Source organism: Ailuropoda melanoleuca, chromosome 4 (genome assembly GCF_002007445.2).
Source record: "Ailuropoda melanoleuca isolate Jingjing chromosome 4, ASM200744v2, whole genome shotgun sequence".
Lineage (NCBI taxonomy): Eukaryota > Metazoa > Chordata > Mammalia > Carnivora > Ursidae > Ailuropoda > Ailuropoda melanoleuca.
This window is the reverse complement of record NC_048221.1, coordinates 85,211,753-85,236,606: the sequence shown is the minus strand read 5'-3', so window position 1 is coordinate 85,236,606 and position 24,854 is coordinate 85,211,753. Positions and strand designations below refer to the sequence as shown.

The window sequence follows — 24,854 nt, the reverse complement described above, 5'->3', positions numbered from 1 at the left end:
AAATAAAAGTTTATTTAGGAAAAACACCTTGTACTGGTGAGTACATGGATTGGCATCGGTGCTTAGAGGCTTGTTTTTCCTGCCAGTTTATATAACCCCGTAGTAATGGGTTATTTGTAAGTACTGACATGTATGCTGATTGGCATTCATGTCCTGACTTCTGACCGACCGTAAGACAATAAAAAATCTGAACCAAAAAAATCTGCTGAACCAAAAAAAATCAAAAGTTTTTCAGCTGTTACATCTTATATTGATGACAGTACTGAGGAAATGGCATTCTCCTACATTGCAGTGAAATTTTAAGGAAATATTACCCTTTGAAAGGCGCTTTAGCAATACTCACTGAGATCCTTCAAAATACTTTGCCTTTTTCAATTCAAGTATTCCAATATAAGTAAGTCACCTAATATGTGAATGCTTAAATAGCATTATTTTTGATTATGAAAAATTAAAAACTGGATGTTCAGTTGGGAAATAGTTACAGTGAATCATTTAAAAATTATAATAGACTGTAGTAATATGAAAATGTTTTTGACATAATGTAACTTGAAAAAACAGCCCAAATATTTGAATAGAATCAATATAACAAGAATTATAGTAACATGTATAGAAGAAAAACTGAGAAATAGTTTTAAATCCTACAAAATTTTAAGGAATGCCTTAGAATGTTCAGAGAAAAAAAGAAAAATGGAGACATCTTAAAATAGTTGAAGAGTTGCCACATAGAAATGAAGATAGATGTGTTCTAAGTTTTCTATAGTATAGAACTAAATGAAGAGACTGTTGAGTCACAGTAAGGTAGTTTTTAGCAAGATGGTCTATTCTTCCATATTGACCTTCCTAGAAGTTGTATATTTCTCCCAAGCAGAGCTTATTTTTTATTTAGAAGCGGATAGCTCTTAAATAAATAGATGGTTTGGTATATAATAAAGCAAAACTAAATGTTTTTTAACATTTAAGAATTATTTATTTAAGTGGGTCTTTGGTAGAGCGTTTTGAACTTTTCATTGTTTGAAAATTTTTCGCAATAAAATATTGGGATAAAAGTATTTAACTTAGGGGCGCCTGGGTGGCATAGTCGTTGGGCGTCTGCCTTCGGCTCAGGGCGTGATCCCGGAGTCCTGGGATCAAGTTCTGCATCGGGCTCCTCTGCTGGGAGCCTGGTTCTTCGTCTCCCACTCTCCCTGCTTGTGTTTCCCCTGTCGCTGGCTGTCTCTCTCTGTCAAATAAATAAATAAAATCTTTAAAAAAAATATTTAACTTAAACTGAATAAGTTTTTTCTAATCACAAATTACTTTTCTTGGGCGCCTGGGTGGCTCAGTCATTAAGCGTCTGCCTTTGGCTCAGGGCGTGATCCCGGCGTTCTGGGATCGAGCCCCACATCAGGCTTCTCCGATGGGAGCCTGCTTCTTCGTCTCCCACTCCCCCTTCTGTTCCCTCTCTCTCTCTCTCGCTGGCTGTCTCTCTCTGTCAAATAAATAAATAAATAAAATCTTTATTAAAAAAATTACTTTTCTTAATAGAGACTTATACAAAGATTGGCCAGGATGACCCCTATATGCCAAGTTTTAATATTGGAAACGGTTACCAATATGAGCCTAACCAGAGCAACATATAGGTGAAAAAATATGTAGAAATGAAGTATTGTGCACAAAGTGGTACCTAAGGTTTAATTTGAAATCTGTAAAATAGGTTATAATTAATTTTAGGGTTTGTAAAATTTTTATTTTATATGTTATTTGCTTTAACAGAACATTGGAAATTATCAGATTATAGGTAGAATAGTGGGAGACAGAATTAGTAGATGTATTGAAAAGAGCTAAACTGAGGCATGAGAGTCCTTGAGGAGGCTCTGTGGTGGTGGTTTTTAGGAGGATTAGCTTCTGAATCTATCTGGGTTTGAATTCCAGCTCTGCCACGAGATGTGTAACACAGATGTAGTCTTACTGTTTTCAGTCCAAGTGAAAGTGGGACTGAAAGTGGGGATAGTAAAAGTAGTGCCTCCTAAACAAAGTTATGGTGTTAAATAGTATAAACATGTGATAAATGTTAGCAATTCTTGTTGTTGTTGGATCATTATCATTATTGTCGTCATCATCATTATCATTTCCCAGGGCTAAATCTGAGCTGCACCTCTTTATCTGTGTGATTTTGGTCTTTGCCTCTCCAAGATTCAGATTTTCCAATGTAACATCACCTGTCTCCAGAATGATTGTGGGGATTAAATGAAGTAATATTTTCAAATATTACTATAAATTTATATATATACATTTATATATTACTAAATATTACACACCTAACTCAGTGCCTTGCACACATAGTAACTGTTTTTACAGATATGAACTCAACTAATGAGTTATTTACGTCTCAGAATTGTATGCTTAATAACATTTTTCAGATATGTTGAAGAAGGGAGGTTTTTTTTTGCGTTCATAGTCAACCTAGAAGCTTCCAATTATGGAATGAATAAATCATGGGGATAAAACAAACAATATAGGGAATACAGGCAATGATATTGTAATAGTATTGTGTGGTGACAGATGGTAGCTGCACCGTGGTGAGCACAGCATAACATAGAAGTTGAATCACTGTGTTGTACACCTGAGACTAATATAATGTTGTGTGTCAACTGTACCCAAGTGAAAAAATTTTAAAAATACAAATTTAGCCTAGAAGAGTTTTAAAGATTTTTCCAAAGTTAATGTTCTGTAATTGGTGTGTGTGTGTGTGTGTGTGTATATATATATATATAATCTTGTACGTTACAATGAACTTTAAAATAGACTATCTCATTCTGTGTTTATAACTATTTTATTGTTAATCTCTATAAATTACTACAAAATAACTTACCCTTATTTTGTAAAGAAGAAGAAAAGATGCTAACACATTGAATGTTTTGATCACGTCAGACAGCCTTAGCTAGGTCTTCTGGCTCCAAATGCTGTGTTCTTCCTGTTAAGCCATATTATTTCCTAAGAAGAAATGAAATGATCAAATAAGTGGAAAATTCTACATCTGGGGAAAGCTAACAGAAGTTTAAAACTGTTTCTATTAATGTGATTATTTTTGCCACTTAAAAAATCACAATGACAGAATGGATGGCGTCTGTTTTCATCATTCCTTGAGATTTTTCTGCGGAGCCAGTGGTAGGGCAGAAAGATATTAAGAAATGTTCATGTCCCTTAATTTTTATTCATTTGAAGTTTTAAAGAGAAGAGTGGCTTTGTGTTTAATGACTGCTCTTCAGTCTGTTTTATATCTTGTAAGGATCTGACAGTTTTGTTTTACATTTTATAGCTGCAGCTTATCTTCTGGTGTCCCTTATACCAAGCAATTCATTCCGCCAGATGTTCCGGTCAACAAGGTCTTTGCACATCCCAACCCGTGACCTTCCACTCAGTCCAGACACAACAGTAGTCCTACATCAGGTCTACAACGTGCTCCTTGGTTTGCTCTCAAGAGCCAAACTTTATGTTGATGCTGCTGTTCATGGCACTACAAAGCTAGTGCCGTATTTTAGCTTTATGACTTACTGTTTAATTTCCAAAACTGAGAAGCTGATGTTTTCCACATATTTCATGGATTTGTGGAACCTTTTCCAGCCTAAACTTTCTGAGCCAGCAATAGCTACAAATCACAATAAACAGGCTTTGCTTTCATTTTGGTACAATGTGTGTGCTGACTGTCCAGAGAATATCCGCCTTATTGTTCAGAACCCAGTGGTAACCAAGAACATTGCCTTCAATTACATCCTTGCTGACCATGATGATCAGGATGTGGTGCTTTTTAACCGTGGGATGCTGCCAGCCTACTACGGCATTCTGAGGCTCTGCTGTGAACAATCTCCCGCATTCACACGACAGCTTGCTTCTCACCAGAACATCCAGTGGGCCTTTAAGAATCTTACACCACATGCCAGCCAATACCCTGGAGTGAGTAAAATTGATAATTCTATCTGTATCTTCAAATTGATTGGAAATAACCTATCCCCCCCCCCCATTGTGGGAAATGGTAACAAAATATGGATGTATAGTTTAACTTGAACTGTTCTTTCTTAAGGACTTAATGTGTATTTATTTTCTTGAATACATGTATAAAATGCTGTATTACTATAAAATTGATAAGTAATATGGATAATTTTTCTTAGGTTGATGTTGAAATTTTATCTCCAATTGAACTTAGCTCTTTTCGTTTGTGTTTTTTAAATGTCTTTTATATGTACTTAATGAAAAAAGTCAGCTTTATGGTACAATTTTAGGGAAGTATTTATCGTTTAGATATTTATCATTAAGATCTACATGCTATTCTAAGCTGTGAGCTAGACGATATTTTTATCTTAGCTATAGTATTCCCTAGTGTTTTTTTTTTCCTCACTCTACATTCAGGTGAACGAAGTGGATAAGGGGTCTATCAGGATACAAATATATGCAGTCTAAATCTGATTCCTGTTTTTCTGCAGACTATTTGTAGGTTTCATATTAAAACTTTCTCCCTTCACATATGGCTGTCATTCCTGGATATTTCTTTTCACTGTTTCTTCTTAACTCTCTTTTGTAAACTGAAGATTACACCAAGAAGATATAAATCTAGAAAAGGGGTTGGAAGGAGAGTGCAGAATACTTTTTTCAGCCTGTTGTAAACCCAGAGACCACACACTGCTAATGTAAGAAGTTTTTTGCTAAATGGGAGATGGTGGGAGTGGAGAAGCAGGAGCTTTTTCAAGACATCCAACATTTACTTAAGAGTTTAATCAAATGAACGTGATGAAGAATATTTTAATTATTGGTATCCTCGAATTGTGTAACTTTTTTCCTGTTGAAGAAAGGACCTTTCCTGTCCTTCAGATATGATGTAGTAAATTGTTCTCACCCAGAAAGAATAACCTAGTTTCCAGCCAGGAAATTTAGAATGCTTAGAATAGAAGAAAAAGAGTGAGTATATTAAGTACCAAAAGAGGTTCAAAGCCAAGGCTTTAAGACAGAAGGAAACAAATGTGAGAGTCTGCCTGACCTCAAAGGAGTCAGGACAGGATTTATCAAGATTCATCAAAATTCAGTGGATTTTCTTTATCACATTCACATAAATAATATTTGACTTAGTTACTAAACATGATATCCATGGTTAAATATACCTTTTTGAGTGTTGGGGGAGTTAGAATATTTATTTACCTGATAGTGTTATTTCCTGACATCAATAAAATATAACATCTTTTATTGTAGAGCTTAACTATTGGAGATTTTCATGAAAATGGTGCTTAAGTCAATTTTTGCATGAAAATTATGGAGTCGGGGGTTTTCAGTTCACTGATAAGTATGGCCACATGCCCATGCTAAATGAGTGTATAAACCCACAGTTAGCAATTTTACTTAAATATTAGTTCCCACATTTCATCCATCAGATAACTTGAACTAACCATTCATCAGTCCAGAAAGAGCATTCCAAATGTTAGCACAAAGGGTTTTCTCAGATATGGTATTAATACAAATGTAAATGAGGGCTATAAAATTTTGTGAGAAGTTATGATTTCTCATTAAAGAAACAGGGGCAAAGGATTGGTGTAGCATATCTGGACATCCATTTGAAGTTACAAAGCTCTAGTGCTTTAAACAGTATTAAGACTAAACATGAACCCTAAAAATGAGTCTTCCTGAAAATTTGATTATTTACTTTTAGTGAATAATATATTAAATTTTTAAAATAGAATCTGTTGCTAATTTTATAACTTTTTGAATGGTAGTATAATCTGATTTCATTTGTATAATTTTAAGAGCCGGCTAGTGGGCATAACATTCAGAAATGAGAAGCAAACATTCTAAAATGTTGTAGGGTTAAAAGATCACCATGATGCTTATTTACCCTTTTTAGGCAGTAGAAGAACTATTTAACCTGATGCAGCTGTTTATAGCTCAAAGGCCAGATATGAGAGAAGAAGAATTAGAAGATATTAAACAGTTTAAGAAAACAACCATAAGTTGTTACTTACGTTGCCTAGATGGCCGCTCCTGCTGGACTACTTTAATAAGGTAAAAAGATGTTTTCTGGTGTTTTTTTAATTTGTTTTGTTTTTCCAAGTGAGGGAGTGGGGACCATCCTTTTGACACTTAAAGAGTTATAATTATTTATAACTGAAAGTTTACCGGTTCTTTAAGGTGATTAGGGAAGCATTTTTGCATTCAGTCACCTTGGAAGGATTCATCTTTTAAAAATTAATGAGCTACCTTTGAATAGCTTTTGTTTTCATGATTTGGTTTTGGATTGTTTTATATGTATTTTATCAGTATCATAGAATCAGTGTTGGAAGGAATCTTAATGTGCAGTCTTACACCTAAAGCTTGAATCCTCTTCTTTCTTGTGATTCATCCTGTCTTATGCTTGGACAGTTTAGTTCTAGAGGCCTCCAGGAACAGCTTTCTCCTTCTTTGGATGAGACTTATTATTAATATGTTTTTCATTCTATTTAGCCCAGATTTACATATCTTTTTTAACTGTAGGAATTAGCCAAAATAACAGAACATCATCTTTATAATTGTTCAGAGTTACAGAAGTTATTGAATGGCTGTGAAGGAAGTCTACAACAAATTACACATAATTCCCTTTAACTGTGGAAATAAAGTCCAGGTTAATTTCTTAAAGTGCTTCTGTATATTACATCTAAGACTTGGAGGTAATGTCCTTTATTAGGCACACAGTTTTTGGCAGTCCTTCCTTGAAAATAATAGTATTTTATGCTTAACACAAGGTAAGGTTATTTCAGATTATCTTCCTCAGAAAACTTTCAAATTTGAATCTTTATTACTACACAAAATGAATTAATTATGGTTTTGCTAGGAGTCTAAAGGAAGGGATTCTTTTAAAATTTTGGCATTAATTTTGAACACATTGTGTTTCTAAGGTTTACTACTTAAAGCTTATTCTCAAAAAAAAAAGACTTTGAGCTTTCTTAATTCTTTTTTTGAAAAAAGGAAAGAAAACATCCAAGTGAAGTAGAAATATTCAGTTGTACTACGTATAGCAGCAGTTTCCAGTACCTAATAATGAAATTGGGTCTATTAATAGAGCAATACAACTACTTTTGATAATTACATAAATTTTCAAGACCAAAATGCACTTAATGTTTTTCCCCCTCATGTTTCTCTAAGAACCAGCTGACAAGTGCTTGGGTAGTTAAGTGTATTTTGTTGTTATCCTGAGCTTAACATAATTTAGAAGATAAACCCGTTATAAAAATAAGCATTGTTTATACTGAAACTTTAAAAATATTCACATGATACCTCTCTTGCACCATTGAATTGTTGACTAGACACTAGCAGACAAAACTTTTCTCCATGTTAGAGGGTTTTTCTTTCTTTTCTTCTCTTTCTTTCTTAGATTTTATTTATTTATTTGACACAGAGAGAGACAGCCAGCGAGAGAGGGAGCACAAGCAAGGGGAGTGGGAGAGGAAGAAGCAGGCTCCCAGCAGAGCATAAAGCCCGATGCAGGGCGATCCTAGAGCACTGGGATCACGCCCTGAGCCAAAGGCAGACGCTTAACGACTGAGCCTCCCAGGCGCCCCTCTTAGAGGGTTTCTTAATATCAACTCCTTTTATTACATTACTAGAAAACAAATATAGCAGTCTCTCTCCTATAGGTAGAAAAGAGCCTAAATTATAGTTTTCTTCTATTTTTTATCACCTAAGTTTTCCATTCTGAGTTCTTAACCTGGATTTTTTGTATTCTAGTGCCTTCAGAATACTATTAGAATCTGATGAAGATAGACTTCTTGTTGTATTTAATCGAGGGTTGATCCTGATGACTGAGGTAAATATTTTATTTCATTTTACTGTCGATATAGCTCATTTTAATGTTCTCACCAAGGCTTGGTGGTATGTGTGTGTGTGTATTTAGAGTTTATGCTAGACCGTTTTACAGGTATCTGGATTTTGATTATATAGATCAGTAAATGCTAATTTATATTCCAAGAATGATTAGGTCACAGTTTTTAGGTTGCTGTTTTCTTTGTCCATAGTAATTCCATACTTTTCTTATTTTGTATTTAGAACAACCACTGGAAATAGACTGATTTTATTCATTCCCTTTGTAAGGGTAGAAATAGATAAAGTTCATATGATCTAATCACTGACACATAATTTCTCAAGAGCTCACGTATTTGATCATTAAGAAACTGCGATTAGCATCATGAGAGGAAGCATTGAGTGTTACAGGTATTAAAATCACCTATTCATTCTTCCCACAATTCTTGAACATCCACAAACTGTGAGATGATTTTAAAGCCATAGAGGTGCATTTTACCCCTTAGTCTAATAAAGGAGAGAAAACAAAAGAGTATATGCCAAAAGTACCATGAGAAGTAGGAGGTAGGATAGTTTTCTTCAGTTAATGGTATTATAGAATAGGAATACATGTTTGAAACTGTACTTTGTAGAATTTGGACTTGTAAAGATAAATGGGAGAGCATTTAATTCAGATGAATACTTGGTCAGCAGAGGCAAGAAAGTATTGTCGTATTTGAAAAATGCCAAGTATTTCTGTTTGGTTAGAATAAAGGGTATGTGAAAAGTAGTGAGAATTTAATTATTTCGTGCAACAGATGTTTGAATATCTACTCTGTGCCCGGCATTGTGCTAGGCACTGGGGATGCAGCAGTGAGTAAGACAGACATGGTTCCTATCCTCACAGCTTACAGGTTAAATGCCACACAAGTACATTGTTCAGATTATGTAATACCGTCGATTCCAGAGTGTGGATTTTGAACTTTGACTTGTGGATAGTATATAGGTTATGGGGAACTGATTCAAGAAGATTAGAAAAAAATCTTTGTGTAGAATGAAGTAGGAAAAAAAGAATTGAAAGATTTTTAACAAGCCAATTGACTGAAGGAATTCTTCCTTCTGGAGCTCTTTTTCCTTATTCGGACTTACTGTTGACAACCATTTCACCATTGTCTTCCTTCCCAAAGCCCTGGAAAGTTAAAGCAGTCGCCCATTCTATCCAGTCTTCCTGTTGCCTGCTGCTTTGTAATTTCTAAGGTTTGTGGTCTTAGAGCAAACAGTAACCAAAAACAAACTGATTAAACAAATTACTACTTCAAACCAAAATTTATGTATAAAATATTAGCTCTGAAAGTGAGCACTGTTTTGTATTTTAAAGAGCTGACTTGAGAGAATTTGACTTTTAGGTAGAAAGGAAAATACATTTGCTTTGTGCACCTGTGCACACACATAGAGTCTGAAAACATCTGTCATAAAGGATGAGTACTACCATTTTGTGCCTCAGTAAAGTAAAAATGAAGTTTTCCATTTTTTAAAATCACTTGTAGTCTTTCAACACATTGCACATGATGTACCATGAAGCCACAGCTTGCCATGTGACTGGAGACTTAGTAGAACTTCTGTCAATATTCCTTTCGGTTTTGAAGTCTACATGCCCGTATCTTCAGAGAAAAGGTTTGGTCATTCCTACTTCTTATTTTTGTTACTTTCAACTATTAAAGAGTGAAATAAGGATTTCAAACCACATTCTTCAGAGAATTTGTCTTTATCTCTGGTTTATGTACAGAAGATGGGGCTGATGCTGGCTAACCATCAGGAAATGTTCACCATGACCTGGTATAAGGCTGGAGTGCTCTTGTTTAATTTGTTATGCCTGTCTGAAAAATAGGCAGGCATCTACAAGTGTTAAGATTTAAGAGACTGGGAAACACTTCCAAGCACAGTAACAAAATGGGTATTTTGTAAAGGTTCTCCAGCTGGAAACCTCGATGGCTTAGGTTAGATCATTTTTAGTTTCAAGAGAAATAACCAAAACTATCTCTTGTGTCCCTGTAAAATTGCCTGTGAACTCTGAATATCATATAAATTTCTAGAAAACAGACATGTTTATCTCTAAAGTATGTGCTTTAAGAAATCTAGCAGGTTTCACAGTAGTAGCCATCTCATGAAAATGATCCCTTAGCTTTCACCAAAGATGTTTATGTCATTAATTTGATTTTCTTAGTGCAAGCATTCTGTAGATAAAAACAGAAAATAATTGTGTGGAAACTTGAACTCAAATGGCATATTTATGTATGCTTTTGTATTTGCAGATGTGAAACAAGCATTAATTCAGTGGCAGGAGCGAATTGAATTTGCCCATAAACTGTTAACTCTTCTTAATTCCTATAGTCCTCCAGAACTTAGAAACGCCTGTATAGGTAAGTTACTTGGAAAATATATCTGTGTAAAAACCTAATGAATGAAGATTTTTGTGGAATATTCTTTGTAGGATGTGATATTCTGCAAGGTTTGGAAGACATTTGTACTTTTTATGTGTAACTCACACTGGCCAGCAGGTTCTAGAAAATCTAGTTATGTTTCTTAACATGCCAGTAATTACGTTATATGATCACAGGCAGGTCATGTAATATATCTGGGCTCTTTGACCTTAGGTTATGTCTAGATCTCTTCCAGCTCTGAAATGTTCTGGTCCTATGTAAGTAAGGTAGGATCATGCAAATGTTTTGTAAAGGAGAGCTGATACTGTAAAGGGTTGGGGAGATTATTTTACTGCCTGTTCTCTTACCTGAAGGATACTTGTAGTACTTGTTCTTAGACTTCAAGTATTTTACCTTTTTATTGATTACATATTTATAATAAAGTGATAATTTGTGCCTGTTAAATGACCCCCCCATTTTAAATTTATAATGTATTTTTTAGTAGTTTAGAAGCTATTTAAAGTCCTCTTTAGAGACTAACTGTTTATTTCCAGTTTCTCAAAATGACATGAATAACTGACTGTCATGTATAAGCAGTCATTTTTGGCAAGCTTTGGCCTGATGTTCTGTGGAATTACTGGCCTATACTTCAGTAACCTCTGATTGCCAGTACACTCATCATGAGCTTTACTTCTATGTGATTAGGGGATGAGCATCAGTCCAGCCAACATCCTGAAACATTAAAAGTAGACTAAGGATTATGTCTTAGATCCAAAGAACTTTGAGCCTTAGATTTCTGTCTAAGTTGTTTCGGTTGATTTTATGAAAACATGTCATCAGTGTGCATTAAATATTTCCTTTAATGTACTTCTTCTCCATGATGCTTCTCTTGGATAAATAAAATACAAATAAATAGTTTTAAACTTTGGTTTCTAAATGATGCCATCTTATTAATAACTGGGTTGATCCAGATTTGATTGAGCATCAGACAGAATTTCTCTGTGTCAGCAGCTAAAACAGTTTTAGACTCATTAAACCTTTTCACCCACCATACTGCAACTAGTCACCTTAACAGGATTTGTGAGTGTTCCAAAGAAAGCAAGTTAGATATACTCCAGCTTTTTAATTCTCATATTGTGTTTTTATTTTCAGATGTCCTCAAGGAACTTGTGCTTTTGAGTCCCCATGACTTTCTTCATACTCTGGTTCCATTTCTACAACACAACCATTGTACTTATCATCATAGTAATATTCCAAGTATGTATTCATCTAGCACAGTACTTGAATGTGGTTGGCATTTAATCTTTCTGCACACTGAAGCATGGAGATTTATTTTTTCCATTTATTCTTATTGTACACTTTTAATGTCTTAGTGTCTCTTGGACCTTATTTCCCTTGTCGAGAAAATATCAAGCTAATAGGAGGGAAAAGCAATATTCGGCCTCCGCGCCCTGAACTCAATATGTGCCTCTTGCCCACAATGGTGGAAACCAGTAAGGTATGTTGGGATGCCAGGAAAACCATGTTTCTGTAGTACACAGTAATTTGAAATTTCCCCTCTGGCAGTTATATTAGACTTAAATGACCATTTTGTGGATCCTAAGAAGATTAGACTCATTTGGACTTTTTCCTTTTAGTGCTCTGAAATGTTGGTTGAGTATTTGCAAAATCAACAATAAGCACAAGTAGCTTTTTCCTCCCTCAAAAAAATTCCCTAATAGAAAGTCTTACTAGTATTTGTCACTAGGCTAAATTATAACTGGGTCATATATCTAAAACTGAAAAGCCAAGTTAGGTATTTACTATTGTTTAAATTTGGCCATATAATCAATGACTTCTTTTATTGCCCTTTAATTATAATCCTTGACCTAGGCTTAATATCACTGATTGATAGATTTATCATTTGTAGTCTGATTCTTCTCTTCTAATGCATATCCTAAAATAATGCTAATTCTAAATTATAGAGAGAAGGTACATTGACACAAGATAATTTATCTCAGTTTCAACATTTTTTTAAACAATTTGTCCCCTTTATCTTTCTTCACCCTGCTTCATTCACACTCTCCCTTACTCAACATCTTTGGATCTTAAATATACTTCTTATAAGATAAAATATTAAAAATAATTAACACTGTAGTGGCCATTACAGAAATCATTTGAAAATCTATTTCAAAAATCAAATTTAATTCAACTCTTCTTGACGATGTCTGTAGAACTAAAGTGTCACATTTTAAAAATCCTACAGTAATTTTACTTGATTAAAGTATATAGAAATAATGGGTAATTTTAATTGATAGCATTTGCACACTGAAAATAAACTTGTGACAATTAAGATCTTAACATTACTAGAAACTTGGAATTTAAAACTAGGTTCTTATAGAATTTAAATATTTAATCAGCTTTTTAGTTAAACTTATTACATTTGCACAAAATATGCTCTTTAATTTATTATACAATTTAAGTGCAACCATTTTATCATCTTTAACCTTCAGGGCAAAGATGACGTTTATGATCGTATGCTGCTAGACTACTTCTTTTCTTATCATCAATTCATCCATCTATTATGCCGAGTTGCAATCAACTGTGAAAAATTTACTGAAACATTAGTTAAGCTGAGTAAGTATAAAAGATGAGCAGTAAATTCCACTGAATTATTTTAAGCCCCTAGCCACTCAGGAAGGGGAGACAAAAATGAGACGATCCTTTTTTTCTTTTTTAAAGTGACTGTTTAAAAATACTAATTATTCTTGGGAACATTTTTATTTTTATTAAGAAAACACCAACTTACTGGTTTCCATTGAATAGTTCTGCCCAGAGTTTCAGCTGGCCTATTAAGGAGTGTGGAGTAGGGCTGATCACTTTTGTACACAGAAGCCCAAGTCCTCCTCCATCTGCCCAGCAGAATTTAAAAACAAAAACCAAAAACTACTCTGCTTAGGGAGGCAGGCTTAGAGAGGTGGACTTTTCCAGCCCTGATCCGAAGGATAAGATGATATCTATAGGGCCAGCTGTGCTTTGGAGCTGGCAATGCCGAGAGCAAACTGAGTGGGCTTGCCAGGGTGAAGCAGAGGTGCATATATGAGTAAATTAGGAGGTAAGTCTCATGAAATAGAGAGGTGAACGAGAAGAAAGGAAATTTGAAAAGGAAGATATGAGAAATAGAAAACAAAACCATCAGTGAATTATAAAAGGGGAAAAAACTCAAATTACTCGAGAATGTGCTTGAAAACTATAAGAGAATTATTCCCTTTGGGTGACTTTTTCCAGCTGATAAGTCTTTAGAAGACATGTCCCTTATCTCAGGACCTCCAGAGTTCCCAGGCTCTGTGTGTCCTGTGAGTCTTACTTCTTTAGGGATGGCCCAGGATTCTTTCCCAGTGTTCTGTAGTTCTGTTTCAGAGCATAGGAAGTGAAACGCTCATGGAACCACCACCCAGGTCAAGAAACAGAATATTGCCATTAGACCTCCCCTTTGTGCTCTTCCTCAATCACAATCCCTTCCTTCTATGGAAAAGGTTTTGATCCATTTTAAGTAGGGCAAAAGATGTGAACATACCTTAGGTTTCATTATCGGAGAAGAAGGAAGTGGTAACAGCGGTCAGGGATAATTCCTCTTCAGAAAAACCATCTTATTGGTAAGTGATTAGAGTGTCTTCACATTTGAAAGGTTGTTCCTTCCACCTGTTATCATTAGCTGGTTTTTATATACATGTGGCTAAATTGCTAAGTGGGGGTGGTTGGGTAGGGGAGCACATACTCAGATTGGTCATTTCATGATTACATAGTTTGGTCATGGGACTTGGTAAAAAAACTAAAACCTAGCAGTGGCAGTGATCAAATGTGAGAAAATATCTAGGAATTCTAGTTCCCAGATAAGGAGGGGGACTTATTAAAATGCTGACCTTAGGAAAAGTTCTTGATAATCATGTTCGTGTGATTTGTACCAGAAATTATGTGAGGAGCTATTTTAGCTGCTTGAACAGGTCTGATCAAATAGTGAATTTCTACCCTCCTTTGGGACTGTCTTCCTCATCAATACAAAAACAGTTTCGGGGTAATTAAATATGGAGGAGAGAAGAAGGGAGGGAGGGAAAGGACATACACTTAGCCTTCCAAATTAGCTGAATCAACTTTCATTATATTTTATACTCACATTCCTCTTGTAATTAGGAAGCACTGTTGATGCTGCCTCCTAGTGTTTAGTTTTTTGCATAAGCACTATTCTGTAGAACTTTCTATAAGGATGGAAATACTCTCCAACTACATTATCATCCACAATACGATAGCCAGAAGCTATATGTGAGTGTTGAGAACTTGAAATGTGATTTAAGGAACTGAATTTTTATTTAAGCCAGATGTGACTGGTGGCTATATTGAATAGAAACCAAAGCCTTCACAAATTGAGCAGTGAATTTTCAGGGTTATATATTTTTCTTCTAAATTCATTCATTGTATGTATTTTTATTAGATCCTCCTACTCTGCCAACTTCCTGGAACTCATGGTTATTATATCTTAATGCAGAAAATTAGACATTATTTTAACAAAGACCTAAAAGCAGTGAGTGCTTTCCTCATGCCTCATCTGAATGAAGAGTGTATGTCCCAGTGTTTAAAGTTAACTCCCACTTTCGGCTGAAATGATTATTTCCAGGGAGAGGCACCTGGGAAAGAGCTTAAAATAAAGCCCACATAAGTGACTGTAATGAGGAGCAGAGAGTTAACAAAAAGTTCTAATTTGTGTAATTTCTTCAGGAAATTAAATTTGGCAACAAGGAGGGGGAAAGGTAAATTTAAATTGGTTGTGTCCTTAATCATTTAAGCCTTGAAGTTAGATGGTCCAAGGGCCAGAATATGGTGACCACAGGTGGGATTGTCTCAAGACTTGGATTGCAAGTCACTTCCAGTTTTGAGGAAAAGTCTTTGTGGTGATTATTATATGGGTAACTGAGCAGATTTTAAGACTTGTTAGGAGATAAAAAGGGATTATGTAATAATTGCATATTAGAGTTGCTGGTACTAACTAGTAAAGTACGGACTGGAGTGCTTTTGAAGTGAGGGTAGTCAGGCATGGGGTTAGGGGAGACAGAGAAGTGGGGGGAGAATTTTGGTAGAGCGAATAAAGCTACTGACTGCCATGTGAAATAATGGTATGTCTGAAACTACAATATTTTGATAATTTAAAAATAGAGTTTAGCTCAAAAAATTCTAAAAAAGAATAATGAGGGTTTGGCACCTCTTAATTTCTAAAATAATAAAGATCAGTAACGTTTAATTTTATTTTTTAGGATTTATTACATACATATAATTTGTAGTTTAAAATAGCAAAAGGTACATATCACCATATAACTCATAGACCTGTCCCCTCACTTTAATTTTTTAAATCTTTTTTTGTATGAGAACAGCAAATACAGGTTTATTTTCTCTTTTCTTACATAAAAATATACTGTTTAAAACTATGTAATGTAGATATGGAAATACATAGGCAGAAAAACATACATAGGCAAAAACAGCCCCCAGACAAACATAAGGATACATCAGGATTTGGAAGACAGTAGAAATGACCTATCAAACCTGTGGAGATTGTATGGTATTGAGAGAATCGACTATCTAAGAAGAGAAGGGGCAAACATTAATATCTGCTTCACTACTTAGACTAAAATAGATTACAGGAGAATTAAATATTTAATTGTAAAAATAAAATCATAACAATATTAAAGAAAAATACAGAATCATATGGATAGCACCTTCCAATATGAAGAACCATGTTAAGCAGGTCATAAAACCCATAAATAAATTAAAATTTTTGGCAACATAAAGTCTGAAAATACTACATGCTGAAAAGATGCCATAGATTAAAGTACAGCTAATGGGAAAAATATTTCCATATTTAACAGATAAATAGCTAGTATTGGCAGTATACAAAGAGTCTGTAGGATTCAGTGAGATGGGAAAGAACATTAATAAGTAAAGGACATCAACAAGCAACTCCTTCACACATACAAAACAAGTCAATGTTTGGTAACCATATGAGCGTTTGCCCCGCCTTGCTAATAGTGATGATTTCTTTTTTCTCTCATTTTTTTTTTTCCAACTATGAGATAAAGTTTTGATGGTATATATACTTACACAGTTTGAGGAAAGAAGAGATGTTTAATGGAGTCAGTTCAGGGACACATATTATTAGCATTATCAATTTAGATTGTTCATAGCCCTTAATGCCACAGTACCAGATCTAAGAATCTACTTACTCTACTTATAAAAGTGTCCGACAGCATACGTAGGATATTTATTTTCATTCAGTTTCTATTGGGTAAAAACTGGAAACAACTCAAATGTCCATCAGTAGGAGCTTATTAAGTATACCTGTAGTTTATCATCTAGTCTTTAAATAGTTTGTATTATATATAGGTTTTTAAAATAAAAAGATAGAAAATTACTTTGGATTACATGAAAAAAGGCAAATTGGAATATGCAGAATGTGACCACAGTCTTAGAACAATAGGAAAAATCACTTAGTACATGTAAACAAAAAAACAAAAACCCACACAAAACCTGGGGGATTATACTCCCAACTGTGTATGGATAAAATTATGGGTTGCTTTCAAGGCCTTGGTTAAATAAGTTTTAAATTATTTGCAATGATCATTTGTATTGGGGAGGAGAAACAAAATTTTTAGAAAGTAGTCTAGGAAACTGGTACTGCAAACTCTCGTATCATTTTTTAAGGTACCCTACACATGTAAAGTTAACATGAGATGCTCAAGTAAAATTAATGACATTTCTAGATTTCATCATTAAATAATTTTCATTTTCAGAGATAAGACGAGAATCTGTCACCTCTACTATTTAACATTGCTTTTGACAGTTTTCAGAATGCATTAGTAAATGAAAGTAAAAAATAGTAAAGGAAATTTTTGCAAGCAACATGGTATACCTAAAAATCTGAAAGCTTCAAAATCTGTAGAATTAAAAAAAATTAGGATAGTTAGTAAAAACTAAGTTAGAAATTCATATTACAAAAAAGCACAGCTCTGGTTCATCCCTTACCTTTTTTGATGTCAAGATGGTACTGATTGGAAAGACAGCTGATCAGCTGTTTTCTAAAAGACTTCTTAAGGTGAATGAATATACCAGTCATTCAGTGCATATCAGAAGGTGCTTCTACCAGTCTACCAAGGGCAAATCCATTTATCTTAGGCTAATACTTAGTAATTACACTTAATAGATATATTTATAATTTAGCAGCTGATTACCAGTCTGTTGATTTACAAAGAGGAAGAACTGACACAAGGATCTGAATATTCCATGGTAGGGCCAGCAGATTTTTTTCCAGTAACCTACGTGGGAAACCAGATAAACAGCAATTGGTTGCTTAGTGTGGGTATAGGTGAGAACGAGGGGAATTAGAAGAATCAAACGTGTGATATTCTTAGGCTAAAATGTCTTGATGATGCAGTCCCGTAGTAGAGCATTAGTTGTGGGCTTTCATCCATTGGCAAAAGCTACCACTTCCCATGGATAATGGTTGGATGGGCTAAACACTTAGAGAAAACCAGACAGACAATCCTAACCCAATTCAGATAGGAGACATCCTAAACTAGTAAATATACATAGAAAATATTTCATCCTCAGAGCAGTCATCTGAATTACCATTTCACCTACAAAAATAGTTTTTAGAAGATTGTAAATAACACATCTAGTAGCATCTACAGTATAAAGTGTTACTAATGAGGAAAAGATATTTGGAATAGTTTTTGATGATTGTGTATTAGTTCTTTTGTGACTAGGTTGGGGTAAGAACCCATTGAGGAAGTCTGAAGTCACAGGATGAAGAAAGCTAAGTGGACAGAAGCCGCTATGTCTTAGGCCTGCCTGTCGTTTCATGAGACAAGGCTTGAACCTGTGCCTTGATTGCATCTCTCTTTGCTTTATACCCAGGAAAACATCCAGGAAGGTAGTGGAGGAATGTGTGGAATGGGATGGCATTGGCCTCTACCTTGAGTCACAGAGCCAAGATGCACCTGGTCCTCAGTGCTTTGTGAAAACGCTAGAAAGAAACTGAAACTGTGTTGCTCTGAAGGGATGGCCCTCCTTCCAAAGGAGGTGCAACTCAGGAAATAGGTAGAACTGTGAGAGAGGTATCTTTGACTCACTGTGGGTGGCAGTGTTTTCCAGAGTGTTGTATATAAGATGGTCCATGGAAAATAAAATATGTATGGATCTTACTGTGTCACAGAAATATAGAACTCTAGTGTACCAGATTTGTGACTTCCTAGATGTTATGTTGCCTAAGGCTAATGTAGTATTAGCTTCCCTAAGTGAATCTAAGGAACAATACTAAGTAAACAAACAGTACAGGTGATGGACAGATATGAAAACAATAATGAAAGTGATATAAATGACTGAAGTTTGGGAAAACACTGATTACTGAAAAGATTACAGGCTTCAGAATCAAGTGTACCTCGGATAGATGTTTTGCTCACTGGCTTTCGAGATGAACCTGAGCAGATTGCACAATCTCTCTGAGCCTGATACCATCATTGAGAAAAGGGGAAATGAGAATAAAACAGTGCCTCCCAAAGTTGATGAGAAAATGAAATGTAGTTATCTGACACCTAGCACAGTAGATGCCAGCGTCTATTTCTTTCCTCCTTCTCTTGTAAAATAAAGGTACTAGTATTGGATTATTACTTGGAAGTGATCTTAGATTATAGAAATCCTCCGTGGTTTTTATTTGTTGTGGTAGTGCTGGCTTTTTGGTAGTTGTGGAAAACAGGAATAAAGATTATATTTTACTTTGAGGAATAATTAAGGGAAAAGAGTAAAGACTAGAGAAACCTAAATTGTAATAATGTACAGTCTACTTTGACCTGAGAGGTCAGGGCAGCCTCTATTTCAGGGCCTGGCAGACTCTTTCTGCAAAGGGTGTACTTTGCTGGCCATATGTATGGTCTGCGTCACATATTCGTCTTTTTCACTGTTCTTTTTACAGTCCTTTAAAAATATAAAAGCCCTTCTTAGCTCACATGGCCATACAAAGACAGGTTGTGGACCAGACTTGACCTACAAGCCAGAGTTTGCCAACCCTTGGTCTGCTTTTATGGGTAATTACAGTGCAGGGACCAGGGAGCATAGAAACTCTTTCCTGCGCTCAATAATTTTGATGACATGCCTTCATTTGCTCATGTGTATTGGGCTTTTAGGGTGGGTAAATGCCTTTGTCCCCAACCAGATTAGTTTAGACTAAGGGAGAATGGTGAATACTTTCCTTCGGGAGGGGGGGTTGTCTCTCTACAAAGGGATTAATCCTGACAGGAATATAATAAATAGACTTACCCACAAAAGGGAATCTTGGCATCCTTGGATGATTAAATTGGATGACTGATATGACTTTCCTGTCTTAAGATTTTCTTGAATCCTTGGTCCAACCCAGAGGTTGACAAACAGTACCTGCACGCTACGGAGGGTTTTTATATTTTTTAATGGCTTAAAAAAAAAAAACTAGGTTATTCTAAATATTCTGTGACACACAAAAATTACATGCTATTCAAATTTCAGTATTCTTAAATTTTATTGAAAGATAGCTACCCCCATTCAGCTAGTGTTGTCTTTGGCTGCTTTCATTCATACTACCTCTGCAGAGTTGAGTAGTTGCAACAGAGATCATTTGGCTGCAAAGACTAAAATATTTACTATTTGGCCCTTTGAAGTTTGCTGACTTCGCGTCTAACTCATAATTTTTTCTTACCTGGAGGAGGGTAGTTTTTACATTTCTCCTTCATCATCATACTTTTACTGGAAGTGGAATTATGGAGAATGGGAAATTTACTTACAGCTTTGGAATAGCAACTTCTGTGCTTTGAAAAGTAGGAGGGCAGAGGATAGGGGAATACATTCTTTAAAGATGTACTTGACATCTGGACTAGGAAGAGGAAAGGTTAAAACAGTAGAGGTTCCAAATAGGACACTGACATAGAGTATGGTCCACCCAGAAGAGCCTGGGGACAAGGCTAGAAGCTGTTAGACTCGAGCAGTATTTATGTAAATCCACCATAAAGATAATTCTGTTTTTGGAGAAACAAGGTAAAAGAGGAAGGAACAGTTTTCTAAATCTCTGCATCCTCTTTTTAACCTTGTCCCTCCTTCTTCTCCAAGCTTAGCTAGTCCATGAAAATTACCCAATACGCAGAGTGGTACCTTAATCCAAGAACGCTTTGGAACCACTTGCAATAATTCTTATTAAATTGTCCCAGATAAAGTTCTAACACTTAAAAAGCATAATTGGTTTGGGCGCCTGGGTGGCGCAATTGTTAAAGTGTCTGCTTTTGGCTCTGGGCGTGATCCCAGCGTTCTGGGATCGAGCCCCACATCAGGCTCCTCCACTAGGAGCCTGCTTCTTCCTCTCCCACTCCCCCTGTTTGTGTTCCCTCTCTCGCTGGCTGTCTCTGTCAAATAAATAAATAAATAAAATCTTTAAAAAAAAAAAAAAAGCAGAATTGGTTTAAGTTACCTCAGATCCTGCTGGGAGTGAGGTGTGGAATATGAATAAATTCAGTCAAAGTGTACTGCATTCTAAATTACTTCACTGGTTAAAAGCACTGGAATGAATTCTTCCCCTTTAAGTATTCTATGTATTTCTAAAACACGTAGAAAATATTCATAGTTATGACTAGAAATACCTAGAAATTGTACCTGCAGAGTTGAATACCTCAGTAGCATAATTTATAATTATAACCTATTCTGATTTCTTTTCAAATATTAGGTGTCCTAGTTGCCTATGAAGGTTTGCCACTTCATCTTGCACTGTTCCCCAAACTTTGGACTGAGCTATGCCAGACTCAGGTAAAGAAAATGAGTTTTAGATGATTCAGTCTTTTATCTCATCTGACCATTTGGTAGGTAATTTTAGGAACAAGTGGGTTGAATACAAGCAGGAAATTGGTGATGTTTTAGAATCTTGGTAGGTAAAAATATGATTAATGGAAATAATAAATATTGGGCATCAGGTTGCCCTTTGAGGTGTCTACTTCAGATTTGTTTCACAGAGGATGTTTCAATTGAGCTATTGAATTTGTAATTTATAGGTCAATATAAACAGTCGTGCTGAAAGTCCAAAACAGGGACGTATTTAGGGGAAGAAGGCGTATGCCACTTCTTGCTTTCCCTCACCTGCCCCATCTCTCTCTTGCTCCCCTCCACCCTTCTCGAAGCTTAGCAGAAACAATTTCAGCTGTCTGTCCTTTACCTCTTCCCTGTTACTTTAGACAGGTTTTCAAGAGTCTGTGTACTTGTTCTTACCAGCGGTCTCACTGAGAACGAGACACACTATCCTATCTACCCTAAGAATCTAAGAGCCAACTCTTTAAAATAAAGTGGGCACCTCGTGTGTAATTGTGGGGGAGAATGGCAGGGAGATGGGGGAGAAACCAGATTGGTCCTAAGATTTGGATCAGGCATAAAGGGTCCCCATTTCCTTTAGACCCAGAAAAAAACCTATTGGTTTCCTGCCTGGTTGCAGCTGCCCATCCCCGGAGGAAGAGATGTTTGTTAACTTTACCTTGGCTTAAACTTTATCCAAATTATAGTATTTGAAACATTGGAACACTTTATGCTTCTGGTAAAGCCTCCTGCCTGGGCTGTAATGCTGTTTCTTCTCCTAGTGGACGCGTGTCAAGTGGCGCTACGATAGTTGTTTCTCTACCTCCTTGTCACAAACTGTGAGCTCCGAAGTATGGAAATTGAGTCCTCTCTAGCCTTTAAAGAAATGTCATTTTGTTTTCTATAGTAGGAATCTTTGAACTAGTTTATGTTGATCACAGGACTGTAGTACATTGGGGACTTTGAGAAAATGACTTGCTGGTTGATTTTTTAGCTGAGTGGTTAATTCAGTAGATTGGAACAGATCTCTGCTTTTTCCCTCTGCCACTGCTGCTGCTGTTTTCATTCTTACTGATTTTAGGTAGGTGGGGTTTTTTGGTTTCTGTGCTCTGCCACTGTCTGTTGCTTCCCTGTTGTTTTATCTACTCCAGCATTTTACTGCTAAAGGCTTATTTTCCAAAGAATTCACATCTCCAAAAACTTCCTTTAAAACAATGCCAAACTCTCTTAAGGCTTCTAAAGCCCTGCCAGGTTGGTAGAAGCAGCCATCAAGAAACACAGGCAGCAGGCAGCGGCTCTGGCTGGTAGAATAAGGCCAATTTTCCAGACACCAAGGATCTGAGGACCTGGGTCCTGGTCCTGTTAGACTCCTGATTTCTTGGGTGAACTTGAGTGTACTTACCAAATTGCTTTTCTAATAAAATATTTAAGTATCTAACCTGTACATATGTAAATATTGTCCTGTTTTTTTAGATAGTCCACTTTGCATAAATGATCTGTTATTAAAATACATACACTCTAGGGAGTGTATCTCCTTAAAGACATACTACTTGTGTTTAAGAGCCATGACCATTTAAAAACAGGAAAACCAAATTTTAGTAAAATTTCCATGTATTGGGGACCCACTGATTATCTTTGTGAGATAATTAAAAGAAATTTGCTGTTTACCTTTGCAATATTCATGGGAGGAAAAGGATATTTACCAAATTACTGTTGCTTAAAGTTTTAACTCCTTTTAGGGAATAAATTTAATTCTTAAAATTTGTCTTTTTTTTCTACATAGTTTGGTTACCTATTAATTATCCATCAATTTGGTCCCCTGAAAACATTCTCATCCTATTTGTTAGTCTTATTTTTCCAGTTCTTGTTCCCTCTCTTCATGCTAGATAATAAAGTTGAATTTCTTTTGAAACCTATTTTTCGTTTTGCCCTTCAGACTTTGTTTCAAGTCTCTTCCTCTTCCACTCACCTGTAGAGTCTAAGGAAGATTTAGTTTACTGGGAGGACAGTTACTTAACTGAAAGTTCAGTAGACTGAGTTAGAAGTGGCTTCTCAGACAGAACTTAAAATGGCTTTGGATGTTCATCAGAAGCAGTGTGTAAGCCTTGCAGTTATTTCCGTGCTCAACCATCAGTACTTCTTCTCCCCCACTGTAGTCTGCTATGTCAAAAAATTGCATCAAGCTTTTGTGTGAAGATCCCGTTTTTGCAGAATATATAAAATGTATCCTAATGGATGAAAGAACTTTTCTAAACAACAACATTGTCTACACATTCATGACACATTTTCTTCTAAAGGTATGTCCTACTTTGGAAACTCAATGTGTTACTTCCAGCGTGTTAATGGTTATGTTTTCATTATGTTGGTCTTTTGGAGATTTTTTTTTTAATTTTTTTTTTTTCAGGTTCAAGGTCAAGTGTTCTCTGAAGCAAACTGTGCCAATTTGATCAGCACCCTAATTACAAACTTGATAAATCAGTATCAGAACCTGCAATCTGATTTCACCAACCGAGTTGAAATTTCCAAAGCAAGTGCTTCTTTAAATGGGGTAAGAATTGGGGCACCTGGCTGGCTCAGTCAGAGGAGCGTGCGACTCTTGATCTTGGGGTTGTAAGTTTCAGCCCCACGTTGGGTGTAGAATTGCTTAAAAATCTTTAAAAAATGGGTAAGAACTGTGGAAGGGAATAGTCCTGTGCTTCAATACTTTCCTTAAATCTATAAATTCTGCTTTAGTATGATTTTTACTGTCATAACTTCAACTTATTCAAACCGAAAATCACATAAGATGAAAAACCAAATTCTTTAAAAATACTTATTCTCTATGCCTTTGAAGTGTGTTTGGAAGACATGAGCAAATGTCATTAAATGTTAAGGGCAATGAGACCACCAAGAGGGAGACATCCCCATTATCTCTACCTGTTTACATTTTTTGAAAACATTACTTGTGATGTTTCTGTTACGGCTTAAGGTTCATAAATAACTGAAACAGATTAATGATCTGATTATAAAGCTAGTTAAAACTAGGGCATCCATTGCCTTATATAGATCTCCATGAGATAGCCAGCTCATACAACAATGGAATGCTTGCACCTGTCCAGCAGCAGCCTCCCCAATTACCAAGTGTTGCTTAGATGCCAGAACACATGCCAGAGCTGAGTAAGACAGACCTTGCTGTTGACTTCTACCAGAAATCAGCATATTTGAGGAGCTAGCATATTTAGATTGAGGCCTTAATTTCTCATGGACAATTCAGGGCTTATTTTTTAAATCCCTATTTTTTTTTTTTTTGCATTTTCTATTTTCAGAAAACTGTTTGAGTCTTCAGTTTGACCTAATAAGTAGCATGATACATAAAATACTGGTATTAATGACTTAGAAGCAATAAAATACAGTAATATCCTAATGCTGGCTTTCTAGTTTTAGCATTCTCTAAAAATGCCAGAAAAACCGGAATGGACTGCTGGGAAAGTAAACGTGTGATAAACTGTGAACAACTGTGCCAAAATGTTAGCTTTAGAATTTGAAATGTTCCTATCTCGGTTTTATAGGATCTGCGGGCACTTGCTTTGCTCCTGTCAGTACACACTCCCAAGCAATTAAACCCAGCTCTAATTCCAACTCTGCAAGAGCTTTTAAGCAAATGTAGGACTTGTCTGCAGCAGAGAAACTCACTCCAAGAGCAAGAAGCCAAAGAAAGAAAAACTAAAGGTTAGCTTTCTGTACTAATATTGATTACCTTTAGGGTGGGAGAGGGGAAGAATACACTCGGTAGGGGCACGTGGC

At 35.7% G+C, this 24,854-nt stretch overlaps 1 protein-coding gene and 1 long non-coding RNA gene across 12 annotated transcripts in view; one reads left to right on the top strand and one right to left on the bottom strand.

The window, feature by feature from the left end:
* USP34 (ubiquitin specific peptidase 34) overlaps window positions 1–24,854 on the top strand; it is a 236,367-nt gene that overhangs the window by 209,940 nt on the left and 1,573 nt on the right. For 9 of the 11 annotated variants that reach the window (XM_034659188.1, XM_034659190.1, XM_034659184.1 and 6 more), the window contains 12 exons: window positions 3,299–3,933; window positions 5,867–6,024; window positions 7,723–7,801; window positions 9,321–9,447; window positions 10,086–10,193; window positions 11,346–11,450; window positions 11,567–11,691; window positions 12,686–12,809; window positions 20,956–21,035; window positions 23,228–23,368; window positions 23,476–23,619; window positions 24,620–24,779. In XM_034659188.1, the coding sequence (XP_034515079.1) occupies window positions 3,299–3,933; window positions 5,867–6,024; window positions 7,723–7,801; window positions 9,321–9,447; window positions 10,086–10,193; window positions 11,346–11,450; window positions 11,567–11,691; window positions 12,686–12,809; window positions 20,956–21,035; window positions 23,228–23,368; window positions 23,476–23,619; window positions 24,620–24,779 (1,986 nt within the window). Of the gene's footprint in view, window positions 1–3,298; window positions 3,934–5,866; window positions 6,025–7,722; window positions 7,802–9,320; window positions 9,448–10,085; window positions 10,194–11,345; window positions 11,451–11,566; window positions 11,692–12,685; window positions 12,810–20,955; window positions 21,036–23,227; window positions 23,369–23,475; window positions 23,620–24,619; window positions 24,780–24,854 lie in introns of those variants that run through there. The other 2 variants (XM_034659191.1, XR_004624915.1) reach the window with 2 other exon arrangements.
* Window positions 1,411–20,594, bottom strand: LOC117801978. The gene is made up of 3 exons (XR_004624923.1): window positions 19,530–20,594; window positions 2,852–2,973; window positions 1,411–1,468 (listed from the first exon to the last, which is right to left on the bottom strand). It is a non-coding gene; the product is annotated as an uncharacterized LOC117801978 (long non-coding RNA).